The following is a 15,681-nucleotide window of genomic DNA, read 5'->3' as shown; positions in this document are numbered from 1 at the left end:
CCCCTCGGATCCCATATATAGTCCTAACAGCGGTCAAATGTTTGGGAACAGCGAATCGCCTGACAGATCCATAAAAAAGACAGGGCTTGGGGTAGGGGCAAGGAGAAACCGCTTCCAAAAAAGTATTGGATGTCCAAAGGAATTCAATCATACCCCAGCGAAAGTACATATTTGAGAGGGTACAGCCACAGCCAGCTTGCACTTCAGCTCAGCGTTCAGTACAGCACGGTCGCTCTTAGCCTCTCTCCGGCCACCCTCTTCATTTTAGTTTCTTTTGGAGGCACTTTGTGCACACAAACACTAAACCGCCATGGATGCCATCAAGAAGAAGATGCAGATGCTCAAGCTCGACAAGGAAAATGCCTTGGACAGAGCTGAGCAGGCTGAGTCAGACAAGAAGGCAGCCGAGGACAGGAGCAAACAGGTCTGCCGTTAAAAAAAAATATATATTAAAAAAAAAAAAAAAAAAAAAAACCGCACCCCGGTGTTTTGAAACAGTGCTTAAGTCCTAATGGAGCAGCTCTGCAATATGGATTAATAGTACAGTATTCCGAAGACCTTGATACACAAATTAAGGAAGCGTGCAATATGATTTGTTTTAAATAATCTAAAGAGATTTTGGTTATATACTTTCTCATATATGGAGTATTTTAAAGGAAGTTTTAATGGATGCAACCTGTAGATTTAAATAAAGGCAACAGGAAAAGAATAAGGAGTGAATGAATGAGTTTTTTGCAGTTGTATGGCAATCAGACACAAGTGAACTCAGAAAACATTTGTAACCGTATAAGAAAAATATCTTTAAGGCATCTAGTCTGTAGGGATAGCACTGTTGAATTGTATTACCAATGAGTTTACATGATGTGCGTTTCGGTAAATTAATACATTTGGACAGAGTTGATTTCAATATGTTAGTAGACAACCTGTTAACTAATCATAATGATTATTATTCATGATTCCTGTATAATTGTCTGAGCAAGTCTTTCATTTTATATACATATCTAGTTAGAGGATGAAATTAGTGAATTGGAAAAGAAATTACGTGTTACCGAAGACGACAGGGATAGACTGCTCGAGGGGTTCCAGTCTGCTGAAGAAAAGCTGCTAAGTTCTGATGAAAACGCTACAAAGGTATTTGGTTATCCAGAAACATCTTTTCTAACTGCTTGTCTTTTTCTTTCTCTTTTCTCCGTGCCTCTGTGCGCTCTCTCTCTGTGCGCGCTCACGCTCCCTGTATCCTGCTGCACACCCTTCATCTTTATTGAACCTCTTAAAAAACAAATAATAATAATAATTCAGCTTGACGATGAGCTGGTGGCTCTGCAGAAAAAGCTCAAGGGAACCGAGGATGAGCTGGACAAGTACTCCGAGGCATTGAAAGATGCCCAGGAGAAACTGGAACTGGCCGAGAAGAAAGCCACCGATGTAAGTACAGGCACTCACACCCTCTTTCATGCTTTTCACTACTTCCCAGCAAACCTGTAACACCTGCACGCCATTTTATTGGCATGTCTGTCGAATTCACCTGGTTAAACTGGTCCTGAAAGGATTTTGTTTTGATATGTCTTAAATTGAGAGGCTGTCATTTTAAATCAAGTTTCACTCACAAATGAGAAGAATGTGACAAATAATTCGGTGTGTCCCGTCCCCCCCCCGTCCCCCGTCCCCCCTTATTAATAACCCCCCGGAATTGGTTTCCTTCCAATACTATACGCTTGTATTCATGCATGCCAAGTAAAGGATACATCTCCAAAACACAGAGCCAGGCTGAAAGATGAAATCTGCTGGACGTGCAGTTTCAGAGCAGCGCGAGCCGGTGGTTATATATAGCTCAGTGCTTTATATGGTAAAGTTAGAGCGCCCCCTTGCCTTCTGCTTCCAATAATTTAAGACGCACTGCAGTTAAAAAGGAGTGTCCCTCAAGTTTAACATTTAAACCTCGACCCCTGTTAATTTCCTTGCAATTGAAGAAGCATATGTCATCATTGAGATATTCCATTCAAATTAGAAATATTTTAATATCCGTTTTTGAAATATAATTTAAAAAATGGTATGCGTCATAACATAACACGGTGCGTTATAGGGGTACTGTTTTATTGGGCTGCTAAACTGTTAACCTGTGAATACTTGACAGATCACGTGATCGTTGATGTATTCTGCAATAATTTCAGAATCGGACATACACAGTAGTACTAACTTCCAATTGGCTAAATCATACCATCTGCCATATGTAGAATGGGAGGTCTGTAGCTCAGTATAAGATGTTCCTTATAAGGAAAACTATGCTAACTATTTATGTATAGGGTTGACATAGGAAAACAGAATTCAGAATGTACGTTTGTAGACATAATAATTGTAGTGTTCATAGCCATTTCCATCAGAATAATAATAATTGCACTATACATGTACAAGGCGTTGTAACTAGAAACTGCCTGCGGTCTATTAATATACAGGGTTTTTTTTGTTTGTTTGCTTGTTTGTTTGTTTTTTTTAAATACAATGAAACTGAGTTTTGCTTTTCACAGCTATAGTTTTTTTTTTAGACTGTTTTCCCTAACGCTGACAAGAATTTTGTGGTTTCATCCTTAGAAAAATAGCAGTCTCAACAAGACGTGTTAATCAGTTGTCAGGAGCAGGTTTCTGTAAAGTCTTCAAATACTTGAGGGTCCTACTGTTGCTGTCGCAGACTCACCTGTTACTGTAGCATTCATGTTCCCTGCATGAGAGAGTTCTGTTCTATAGCGCAGCAAATCTTGCTGGCAGATCAAATAATGTGTCCCAACCCTTCACCGTATTTCCATGTGATTTCTTAGCTTCTTATTTGTTTTGGTTTCTAGGCTACTTGTATTTTGATTCAAACGATATCGACAATAATAATCATAATAATAATAATAATAATAATAATAATAATAATAATAATAATAATAATAATAATAATAATAATAATAATCCCATACTATACAACTAATGGGTAGCATAAAACTTTTGTTTTTATAGTGTTAAACGGTATATGCAGTAAAATGCATTTTCAGTAATATCGAAATAACCCAAGTAAAGGTAAAGGTAGAATTTAAAAGTAATAGCTTAACTTTTCTGATTGGCTGTTTAGTTATGGAGTAATGCTTCACGTGTGCCAGCAGGTGGCAGTCAATACTTAGACACTGAAATGCGCTGTAGGGATGTAAATAACTAGGCGTGGCCATTATTTTATTTCTTTTACTTTTATTATCAGACGCTTATGAACCCAGCTTACAAACGTGGAGATGACGTTATCGGAAAATGGCAAAGTGCCATGACAAAGTTGCCAGCATACATTTTTTTTCCTCGCCAAATCTCTGTAATGAAATCAAGGTTACTTCCGGTACCAAGAGCGGCGCAGATGTTCTGTGCGTCTCACTGCACAGATCCAGGCAGCTGTAGCAACTGAATCACGTCAGGGCGTTACTACGTACGCTCTGTGTCTTAAAAATTGATTCTTAACTAGCATAGATTATCGAATACACCGCTATTACAATTATGTCTGGTTTAACGTCCCTTGAAGCTGTAAAAAGGAAAATAAAGAGCCTGCAGGGACAAGCAGATTCTGCAGAAGACAAAGCAGAGAGGCTGCAGAAAGAGCTGGATTTGGAAAGAAAAGCCCGAGAGTCTGTAAGCTTGTGTGTTTGAGTTAAATTAGGACGGGTTTGGCTATGTATGGATGACAATGTAAACTATGATCATATTATTACAGGCAATATTTGTTTATGTTGATGCTTTTGTTTTAAGACGGGCTTTTTTTGTGTATATCAAAAAGTGCTATTATGACAACTGTCATACTTAGATAAAATAGAACAGCAAATGTATTTAACCTAAGTTAAAGCAGTATCAGCATTATTATTATTATAATAATAATAATAATAATAATAATAATAATAATAATAATAATAATAATAATAATATAAGTCGTATTAGCAGCAGGTGGACAATTACATTATGCCTGGTATGATGTACAGTTGCCCATCTCACTGTCATCAAACTATTTTCTTTGTCCTTGGTGCAAGCTTTGGCAAACAGAAAGCAACATTTTGACTGTAAACAGCGAACAGGAAACTAGCTTGTTACCTCTGTCTAGGCCTTCTCACCTAGGACAAGGTGATTCTTATGCACACACAGATTTTGTTTTGGCTAGCTTTCAAAGGAGGCCTGCTACATAGTCAGTTAATCATATTCTGGGTACCGCTACACAGATATAGACACAGATTTTGGAATTTAAAAGTGTGTGTTTTAGTAGGAAATAAGACAAAAAAACTGTGACAGGTTACGCACATATCACTGTATTACATGTACGTTTTTGGGTTTTTTTTTTTGCCTTTAGCACAGTCAAGGTCTGACAGATGTACTGGTATCTGTTCGGCATTTCAGGAATTTTGTATAATTATTTGTTAAGCTGGTTTTATCAGTTGATAACAGGGACAATATTGTTCCTGATTTTGATGAGCCAGTGCCTCGGAGGTAATTCCGTTCACTGTGTGATGTGGTATTTGTTAGGCAGCAGTCAGGAAATCTACATTTAATCATTTTGGATTGTAAAACCCTTCACCCAGCGTTCACTCTGGGTGTTACAAAGGAAGGGCAGTTTGCATACTTCATGCATGACAAATACTACTACAGAAATGTGAAGATTACCTCCTTGTAAGGCATGTGCAAGTCATGGGTGATGGAATGAATGTTTTTTTGTCTTCATCATTCCTGTGATGCTTAAATCATGACGTGCAACCACTACTTTATTGAACACAACCACACAATGAAATGTGCTGATTTCACAAATTAATTACATCAATGCAAATCCCAACTGCAGTGATAGACAGACTCTAAACAATGGACAGCTAACATATTGCGTCTTTATGAAGAATGACAAGAGTTATGAAAGTAGCTTCTGGAGGGAACTCTGAGATAGGGATGCTGCACCCTGACACACAGCTTTATATGTAAGAAAAGTCTGTTTATCTTAGAACAGGGAGCCACTTGATGTCCACTACTGCTTTTTTAAATTGCCTTATAAGGAAATAAAGTGCTTGGTGAAGGAGCGTTGTATGGGTAGTGCAGCTAGGGTGAACGAGCCAAACATTATAGTTTAGCAGAGTTAGTGAAACAGGAAATACTAGCTTGACCTTTACTCATTATTAGTCCTTTCGGTTATAGGCATCTATATTTCAGTTGTCATGCGTCATGCTTGTAAAACAAACAAAAATGTCACAAAACCTTGTTTGCTTATTTGATACTGTAGCAAAGCATCAGTCTAGTGCTGTACAAAGCTGTCTTTTTGTTTCCTAGCTACTAAAAATAAACCATCAGACTAGTTTTAGTTTTGTTCGAGTCATTTACTTCACTAGCCTAAAGTCAAATTCTACAATATGTACATTGGCCACTCATTTGTTAGTTTCAGACTTTTTAAAATTTATACAAAGAATACTGAACTTTTACTCTTCAAGGGAAATTTGGTTAAAATGCAAGTTAAAATTAAGACTAAAGAACAGTGTAGCTTCTCTGTAAAGACCTGCAGAAGTCAATAAATATATTTTTATTTCAGAAAAGTCTACATCTGGGCAGAATTATACTAGTCAAGTACACTCTCACTTTCAGGAAAGGACTAGGAGTTTGGAATCCCTTTCTCTGATTTAGGGGCGATTTGCTTTACTTACAGTAAAACATGTTTTTGGTTTCTATGCTTTCTGGACTCACTAGATTTTTCTTTGAGAAGCTAAGCAAAACTAAAGTATGCCAGCACACAAACCAGTAGCCCTATGTTTTGCATATATGTAAAAAGGGTTATGAATCTGACTGCTTAGATTCATTTTTGTGAAAAATAAGAATAGGATGGATTCTGTATATCTTTCTGTATATGTACATCATTATGCACATCAGTTTCGGTCCATGCATTCATAATAGTCATCCAGTGTACCATAACTTTTCATTCCAGTGCACCTGAGTTGTACCATTAACAGACCACATTACCTTTTTTTAATTCATTAAACAAATTAGATGTGTTTTTGTATGGAAAGTAATGCACAGTCTACCTTGAAATCTGTTTCTCGTTCTCATTTGGAAACCGCTGTTTGATGAAGCCTTTTGGAAGTGGGTGAGGAAACTTAACTTTCCATAAACAAATTAGGGATCTCTCCAGATGAAAAGTCCAAAATGATCTGTATTCTTGACAAACAGGAAAAGTGTGTACGGAAATTACGGTTTGTTTTGCTTTTATATCTACCGGAGTTTGCAAAGACAAATAGTTTGTCAATATACTGTAGATCAGTTTCTGACTTATTTCCACCAATTTGTATTGCTCAGAGATGTGTTTCCAGATACGCCAAAACTTACCATACTTGAGGATGATCTGATGTATTTAACATGTACAATGTGACAAGAGAGCAGAGGAAGCTGGTGACAAATCGAGCACGGCGGGAGCTTTATGCGGTGCTTCTTCTCTTCTTGGTCTAGGCTGAGGCTGATGTAGCTTCCCTGAACAGACGCATCCAGCTGGTTGAGGAGGAGTTGGATCGTGCTCAGGAGCGTCTGGCCACTGCCCTGCAGAAGCTGGAGGAGGCTGAGAAGGCAGCTGATGAGAGCGAGAGGTGTGTAAGGAGAAATCCCTTCCTCTACGTTTACCCTGATAGCTCTGTCTGTCCGTGATGGGGTGACATAGAGTGCAGCAGCTGGTGTCTATCAGTGATAGTGCTTATCATCAGCGCAGTTTCATTGTAAGGGTGTTACCACTGTACAGGGGGATTACAAAGTTAGTGTGCCACTTTGCCCCTGTGAACCTGCAGCATTCTGATGTTTTTAATGTTGACAGTGGTGCCCAATACAAAGGAGGTAGTGCAACCCTTCTATCGGCTGACAACTAGTGCTCATTACAGCATTGCCTAGTGGCAAAATGACTGAATAATTTTCTTTTATATACACAGTTTATAACACCCCTGCCTATGATACATGGAGTGAAAAATATAATGACAAAACTCCTAAGTGTCATTTGCAATGATAAAAATAAATGTATAAACTGCTTTTCTTGTGATGCTGTTGTAGAAAGAAGCCACTTCAATTTTTGACTCTTTGCAGCAATAATTAAATCGTTTCAAGGTATTTTTTATACTGAAAATAAATACTAGAATGTGTAGTTTAGTTTACTGAGTTATCTATCTTATACCTGTATATAGGTCTGCAGTGTTGAGAGCAATGTTTTGGTAGCTTGTGCTATGCATTTAGTGATCAAGTGATTTTGTTGTGTAACCGTTTGTAACCTAGCCGTCCTAACTTTGCTGCTTTCTTTATTATAGAGGCATGAAGGTTATTGAGAACAGAGCCTTGAAGGATGAGGAGAAGATGGAGCTGCAGGAGATCCAGCTTAAAGAGGCCAAGCACATTGCTGAGGAGGCTGACCGCAAATATGAAGAGGCAAGTTTTTATCATGTGGCTGGCTGACTGATCTTCTCTTATATGGGGAAATCAAAAATTAAATTTTAAAACTTGACAAAAGCTTTTGGATCTCTGCTTAGATCTAGTCTCCCAAATTAGATTTTGGGGTGTACACAGACCCCACCAAATCAATAAATAAGCGACACTTTTAGACATTTAAAAATGCAGCAAATAGCAAATTGCTGTCTCTTTTAATATGTATCATTTGGATCGATTAAATTCTTTCTGCTGAGTGATTGGCATGTTTCCATTTCTAGTAGCCCATGTTCAAGTAGAATGTGGTGACAGTAATCCTTGCTATAAAGCTGTCCTTTGCCTGTGCTTTACCTAAAGGTTGCACGTAAGCTGGTGATCATTGAGAGTGATCTGGAGCGTACCGAGGAGCGTGCTGAGCTGTCAGAAGGGTAAGAGCTCTTTTTTTTTTCAACACAAAGCTTTTATGTTTGGCTAAATAATATCAAGCATGTCTAATATTGCAATTCACCCACATAATGTTTGTTTGCATTTCTATGGTATATTTATACACACAAATAATATGTTTCTCAGATTACATTTTAAACACTGTCGTTTGACATACAGTTGCACTTTGTTTTAACTGCATGTGTGTGTGTGTGTGTGTGTGTGTGTGTGTGTGTGTGTGTGTGTGTGTGTGTGTGTGTGTATATGTATATATATATATATATATATATATTTAAAAAATTGTTGCATGCTCATTTTTTTTCTTTTGTATGGCCTTGTGCATTGCATATATTCACTAACAGCCGAGTCAAGATTGTGGACCAAGAGCTAAGAATACTCGAACATATCTTTAAGTCAAAAATTGCTGGGGAGGAAAAGGTACAATTACTAATGAAAGCTGTCCATCCTAACTGCATCAACACTTTCACATTTTGGATGAATCTTCACTGCTTCCTGTCCTGCTCACACCTTAATTTCAATTGTTTGTTTTCCTCTCTAAATGGTAATTTGCCTGAACTAGGATCTGTAAAATCAAACCGATTGATTTGAATGAACAGGATTGTCAGAACCTTGCTGCAGTCCACTACTTTCAGGTGTCCTCTTGTTCCCTGTATTTTTAGTAAAATTTTTTCCCCTCCTTTTTTTCTCTCTTCCACTTTTCCTGTTTCTGTTTTGTGCATTCTGTGTCTGTCTTTCCAATCATTCTCTACTTTTGCCGCCATCCGTCCCTCTTCAATCTGTTTCTAAAATAACAGCAAATGTGCTGAGCTTGAAGAAGAATTGAAAACTGTGACCAACAACCTGAAGTCACTGGAGGCACAGGCCGAGAAGGTAGGCCAGTGACCCATTCAACCAGCCTGATACCAAGAAGCTACATCTCTGTTTTGATAATCTAAACGATGACAGATTTAAATAATTCTATAATATTACAATACTGCAGGTTTTCCCCACTAGTGGTTTATTGAACTGCTAATTAAAATTGCTAAACCACAATGGGAAATAGTTAAGTTGTGTCTTTTAAAGATCTGACACACTTTAGACAATTAAAACTGACCACACATTCATAAGTAAGTTAAGGTAATCATATCGTTTTAGCAGTTATTTATTAAGCTGGTTTTACAGAATGCGATCTGCACAGATGTTTCCGAATAGTACAGCTAATAAGAGGGGAAAAAAAAACCTAGCTAGTTCCAAAAAAAGTTAATCCGATCAACACCCTAGTTGTAGTAGTTGTTTGAAGCACCGGTTTGTGCCTAATTCTAAAGTGTCTTATGCAATCTACCCACAGTACTCACAGAAGGAAGACAAGTATGAGGAGGAGATCAAAGTCCTCACTGACAAACTGAAGGAGGTGAGTGATGGATAGCGCAGCATTCACATTTCATTAGTAGTTCTCTTTATTTTGCTTTGTGTCATTGTGAAGGGGCCAATACTCAAGCCTCTCTACCATTGCAGGCTGAGACACGTGCTGAGTTCGCTGAGAGGACTGTTGCCAAGCTTGAGAAGAGCATTGATGACTTGGAAGGTACGACTTTTACATTGCTTTCTTTTTTAAACTGTTTTAAATGATCAAATGCATCATTTTATAAAACCAGTGTTCTTGCCTGTTCAAACCAGACCAGTACTTCTATTTACCTTTCCTTTCCTGTTTCCACTTCAAAATAAGCAAGCTATCCCAAATTGTCATTATTTAATGCCTTTTGTTTGCAGAGGTGTTCATTTAGCAATTAAATCTAAATATATAAATGGCACATATTCAAATGAGATGAGCACCTTCTGTGGACTATGACTTGAACCACTGATGTCAAACTGTAATGGATAGGGCAGCAATGACAATTTAATTGTATGTGTACGATTCGGTTTGTGCCTTGGACATTGTGGCTAACAGAAAACATTTCATGAGATGCCTAACCAGTTGCTGTTTGTGGCTTATTTCAGCCAGTCGTACACTTCTCGAATGCGTTTTCTATTTAGTGTTCATCACAAGTCTGAAGTAACCTCCATAGCTTTAGGTGTGTTCTAGTTAAGGGCTTACTGTACTGTACTATGTTGAGAGGTCTTAGCTGGCTGGATAAGTCACTCAAAAGTCGATAATTCTGGCCGATGTGCTGATTCTTGTTGCCATTCTATTGCCTGTTTTTTTTTTAGGCTTGTCTAGAAAATGTTCTATGTAAAGATCCATGTTTAGATCTATTTAAGAAGCTTCTGATCAGTTAAAAAAAGTGGTGGTGTGTGGAGCATTCCAAGGATAACCTTATACTGTACTAAGCTCCATTCGGTTCCCTGTTAATTGTTTGCCCTTTTTTTTTCTTTCCTTTTTCTCCGCTATTTTCTGGTTGGCTGTCACCTTTTCCTGTTGTGCTTTGTCACACTTCCTGCTGGGTTGGGTGGTCTGTCACTGCCTTCATCCTCCATCACCTGATCACTCCATCTCCCTCCTCTTCTCACCCTCTGCCTTGCGCTGCACCCCCCGTAGATGAGCTGTACGCTCAGAAACTGAAGTACAAAGCAATCAGCGAGGAGCTGGACCACGCTCTCAACGACATGACTTCAATGTAAATCTCCTACTGCTGTGTGCCTGCTTGCTTCTGTACCTTCATGTCCTCCTGTACTACCTTGCACATGCCTTCACCATCGTATCTATATCCTTATTTTCACTTCTGTTTATACAACATCTAATGGACCATTGTTTTTGGTTTGCATTTGGGAGAACTGGAAATATCTTTCGTTTGCTGCACTTTTTTTTTCGTATGGAAGGAAAGTACAGCAGAGTATTTCACAGTATCGAATAACCTCTGTTTGGTGGACTATATGGAACAATAATGCTGGAGAACAAATATGATAACTTGGGTAATTATTTTTGCTCTCCGTATTATTTTGCCAAATACTATCACTTCAATAGAGACTATTACTGCAGTTATGCCATACCCTGCTACAGTAAGATTTTTTTTTTTTTTTTTTTTTTTTTTTTTTTTTTTTTTCCTCCAATATGGTAATAATGAGTTTTGGAATAAGATATTGAAAAAAAATATAGACAATTACTTCACATATTTTGTATTTCTTTTTTCTCTTCTACTGCCCATAAAGCCTTATGGCAGTATTTGGACTATCAAGTGAAATGATTGATACACAAATGGGTATGGCATACGCATTGGTTCCATTATATGGTAAACAAAAGTCAAATGGGCTAGAATTATTTTCTAACTTTTGTATAATTATCAAATGGCTAATTGCTTTATTTGCCCAAAAAATCCAGTTTGTTTGTATTGTGGAACTGTTCACTCTGGTACTTCGAGGAGGGAAATAAAACTTTGTGATCTTTTTAAAGTTTGCCTAGTCCGCAGTAGTGGCACCTGTATTCACTCAAACTTTTATTCCCATCCTTGATTGCTTTAGAAAATAACCTCTTTTTTTAAAGCTATTGGGTTGTCTCTCTTCAGAACCCTGCATGCTAAAAAGAGACCCCACCTACAGATGGTAACCCATTAAATGCACGAATGAAAGACATTTTAAACGGGTTCATAACTTGTTTCTATCTCTTTACCCTCTGCAATATGTTCCCCTTTTCTTTGACCTTTTAACAGAATTGACTTGTTTATTCCACTAACTGTTACCCACAAGGGCTGGTTGATCGAAGCCTTCGGTTTCCCAGATCTGGAGAGCAAAGTAAAGCCTCCTGCAGAGTTGCATGCGTTAAGCCACTGCTTGGTTTTCTTTTTTTGTGTTCTGCTGTTATGCCTTTTCCTGTGAATACTTCAGCTGATTGGAGCACCCAAGTAATGGTGATTTGGTCAAGTTTAAGTTGTTATAAGTTCAGCCCCCCCCCCCCCAGCCTAAATCTAAAAATGTAGGCAGGGCTGCCCCTATTTGTCCCGAGCCAGTGTCCATTTGTTCTGTCCTACTTGAAGAGAGACACATCCCGCCAGCATCATTAGAAAGATGAGTCTTTGCATGCAGAGCTGTACTGAAAACCCTGCATCCCTAAACGATACAGGAATAGGCAGAAAGAAAAGTGATCGGATAGAAACTGATTGGCAATGCAATATCATTACAAAGTTAAAGAATTTGGTGACTCCCTCAGATTTTCCAGCACAATAGGAATGAATCACTGCGCTTTCTTACCATGATAGATTGTTATTTAATTTAGCAATGCCCTGCTTTGGTTCTATGCTATTGGTCAGTTGCTTTGCTTTGTTATTTTTATTTATTTATTTATTTATTTTTTGCTTCATGCTTTTGTTCACCTTATTTTTCGTACAGATAAATTGTTTCCCCTGCAAAACATCAAAGACGTCTCCAGCCGGCAGAATAGCCCTCATTCTGCTCTCTCCAGCGTTTCTCAAGTTCTTAACCCCTTTCTCCATCCTTTCTGTGCTTTTACCCATGTTAGCACCCTTATTCACAATTTAGCAGTCATTGTCACGTATCCCTTCTCTTGTACAGACCCTGTGAAATCATTTTGCTCTATGTAAAATAAACTTCCTTCTATCTATGAACTCTGTATCTGTTGTTTTCTCTCTCTATCTTGCTCTGTCTCTCTCTGCTACATTATTGTTAAGATGCTCTAATAAACTAAGAACCTATGCTTTCAGAATCTTCAGGGATTATTCTTTTGGCTAACTCATTCTGTCTTGTGGGTTATGGATAGGATTCAGCAATGGTGGTTATGATGTGTAGACAGAGTCTTTATTTATTTATTTATTTATGTGTGAATTTTGTATTTTACACACAAACCCCAGGTACCCATAGTCACATATCCTCAGTAGATTTGCATTCAAAATTTGCAAAGTGAAACAGGTAGTGAAATTTGCCTTTCTTTGGACTGCTCGACAGTAACAAGCAGGAAATTATAGAGCTTTGGTGCGCAATATCTAGTCTGTTTGGCTTTCAGACCTTGTAAGGCCATGTTGAATAAACAAGATCTGTCGATGTTTCTTGTGAAATATTATTAGTTTAAACAAACCATCTACTACTTCCAATAGTATGTGCTTTTTCAGAGTGGCAAGCTAGCAAACAGATTTCAAGGGGCAAGGACTTGTTGTCCCTTCAGTTTTCTCTGAGTAATGCAAACAAACTGGACTGTCAACAAATTTAGATCCTACAAGGCTGTGGGAGAATGCAGTAGCCCAACACCAAGGGAATATATTTCTGTGTAAAATTCAACTTGATTGTGGTGCTTAAAACTCAAAGGGAAACTGTTTCTTGTGTACACAAGACCTTACAGAAAAACTGCCCTTTATCTTGATTCAATTATCCACAAATGATGTGTTGCCAAACAGCAACTGGGATTGGTTTGGACTGGTATTGCTTCTTTTATCCTGAGTTTATCTCTAGTTTAATGCAGGTTTGTAAAGCTGTCATCCATGCTCTTCCACCCAGTACTGGAAACATCCTTACATTGTTTGAACAATTGTATTTTATAAAAGTTTTTATTTTGCTGCAAGTTGCCATATTTAACTTGAGGTTTGCCGTTTATACATACTGTAAATGCATTGATACATAGTGCACGTCAGTTCAGATTAAAGCAATCAGCTCCAACAGGTTATCTCTGCTAGGTGTAATTTATTCATTTAGTTTGTTGAAGTGAAGTTCTATTTCCATACTGTAATGGTTGAGACCTAATATTGCTTAGAATATGCTATGTGAGTGCTAGAAAGATAATGGGGTCTGCATTCTGAATCTAGTTTGACCTTGGTTATCTAAAATAAAAAAGCTGAAGTTACCAGACCACCCATTCTTCTCTGGACTGCTATTCCTTTGCAAAAAGGTGCAGTATGGCTTTTCAACTGTTATTGGTTTGCAGTGAGTCTTAACAGTTTCTCCAGTTGCATGCTATTGTGTCTTTTGCTTAACACTTCCTGATTCTTTTTCTCTCTTCTTTTAACCTGCTTACCGACTGTGCAGATCGACTCTACCAGCAACTTGAGAAAAATCGTGTTCTTACTAATGAACTAAAACTGGCCTTGAATGAGGATTAAGAATAGCCTGGTTATATTTAGCTTGCATTTGTTGTACAATGTATTACCTTGAGTTAACGTGACCACTAATGTGAAGTAAAAAAAATATATATTATAAACATACCATTATCACAACTGAATACTACATAATGAACTGAGTAGTTGGAGAGCACTGTAGAAAACCAAAAAAGCCTTCAAAATGTTGTACAATCAGAGCTTTATAATTAGCTAGCAAAATTGAATACCAACTAATAATGTCTTAACAAATGTCAGGATTTGAATTCTGCATGTCTAACCGATTTGAACTGGTCGTAGGTCTGAAATTATACAGTAATGTATGTTTGTGTGTGTTATATTGAATGATTCTGGGTTATGAATGCACCAGAATAGATGTTACTCAAAGTGTATGTTCATGGTATTCCTTTATTAAGTGTGCATGTAAAATATGATATAGTTAATTGAGAAAAAAATGATGTTATACTGGCAGAAAACACCCATTGTTTTAATTGTAGCCAATTGACTGAAGACTGCTGTAAATTGAACGTATCAGGAGACATGAGCCCTGAATGCTTTTTGGTTCTTAGACGCCTTTTCAAGGCAGCTAGTACAGTTGTTACTGTTGTTTGTGTGTGTGTGTGTGTGTGTCCCAGTTGATTATAACATGTCTTACTTGCTGATCTAACAGAGAAACTGGCACAGGCTAAAGAAGAGAACCTCAATATGCACCAGATGCTGGATCAGACTCTTCTGGAACTGAACAATCTGTGAAAGCTTGTGTTCACTCCCACTATTGCACCTCGCTTGCCATGAACCCCCTGGAAAAGACAGAAAAGCCTTTTAAATTGCATCATATTACACCATTCCATGTTCTCTGGATCTCAGACACAGGACAGAGGCCCGGGGATAGGGGCAGCTCTTCCTACGGCAAGCCAAATGAGAGGAACACTAGCATAGATACAAACTGATATTTAAATTTAATGCTGTCTACATTTTGTATTGGGTTTTTTTGCAACATAGGATATGATGTTGTTTATTATTTTTTGTTATAATTCAGATTTTTTTTGCTCTAGTACAAATATTTGCACCTTTTATTTGCAATAAAAAAGAATCTGTTCATGTTGCATTCCTAGAAATAAATGCTTAGGCTGTGCATTTTTAAAGAGACTCTTTATTTCTGAATAGTTTTGAGAAAAAAAAAGAGCAAATTTGTCACTGTATATTAACAAGCATTGTTTCTTTGAACCCAGTGAATGACTGAAGGAAGGGTTTAAAGTTTAACACTGTAGCTTTTATACATTTTGTGGGTGGGAAGGAGGGTATTTTTTTTTTTTTTTTTTTTTTTTTTTGCATGTAAGATGACAAACTTCAGGTTATACAGGTGCTACTGTAAAAAAAAAAAAAAACAAGATTCAAAGAAAATGTAAGATACATATCATAGGCAGTAGGTATCTCTTTCTATTATGCAGGCAGTAGCAATTTGTGAAATAGCAGAATGCCAGTATTTTGCCATATTTAGAATGGGATTATTTTCACTATAATATATTTATTTTGCAAGCCTAAAGCTCTTTACAAAATGTGTGGCAACATTAGCTTTAATTTTTTTTTTTAAACCGAAGGTTTGAAAAGCTCAATGATCAATGAACCTTGGAGAGATTATTGCATTATGTATTTTATTTTGTTTTAAAGTTATATTACATTTGGTTGTGCCTCATTTATTTTACGCATTTTATTTTGAGAGGCGTTAAATATATACCTTATATAAAACAAAATAAAACATTGTATAATGATAATAAATATAAAATAAAAGCGCACT

At 37.4% G+C, this 15,681-nt stretch overlaps 1 protein-coding gene across 9 annotated transcripts; it reads left to right on the top strand.

Moving 5' to 3' along the window:
* Window positions 1–211: 211 nt before the first annotated feature.
* Window positions 212–15,028, top strand: tpm1 (tropomyosin 1 (alpha)). Of its 9 annotated transcripts, none has more exons than XM_041226176.1 (10): window positions 212–424; window positions 1,006–1,131; window positions 6,478–6,611; window positions 7,314–7,431; window positions 7,786–7,856; window positions 8,667–8,742; window positions 9,200–9,262; window positions 9,367–9,436; window positions 10,388–10,466; window positions 14,554–15,028. In XM_041226176.1, exons 1-10 carry the CDS (start codon window positions 311–313, stop codon window positions 14,570–14,572), a joined length of 870 nt encoding a protein of 289 aa, XP_041082110.1. In that variant the 5' UTR covers window positions 212–310; the 3' UTR covers window positions 14,573–15,028. The 9 variants fall into 9 exon arrangements, with proteins under 9 accessions (XP_041082110.1, XP_041082117.1, XP_041082113.1 ...); XM_041226183.1 differs by lacking the exon at window positions 10,388–10,466 and adding an exon at window positions 1,300–1,425; XM_041226174.1 differs by lacking the exon at window positions 1,006–1,131 and adding an exon at window positions 1,300–1,425 and having other exon boundaries at window positions 219–424.
* Window positions 15,029–15,681: the final 653 nt, after the last annotated feature.

This window comes from Polyodon spathula, chromosome 24, assembly GCF_017654505.1.
Source record: "Polyodon spathula isolate WHYD16114869_AA chromosome 24, ASM1765450v1, whole genome shotgun sequence".
NCBI classification, from domain to species: domain Eukaryota; kingdom Metazoa; phylum Chordata; class Actinopteri; order Acipenseriformes; family Polyodontidae; genus Polyodon; species Polyodon spathula.
Note: the sequence above shows the minus strand (reverse complement) of the source record. Positions and strands in the feature narration are given on the sequence as shown.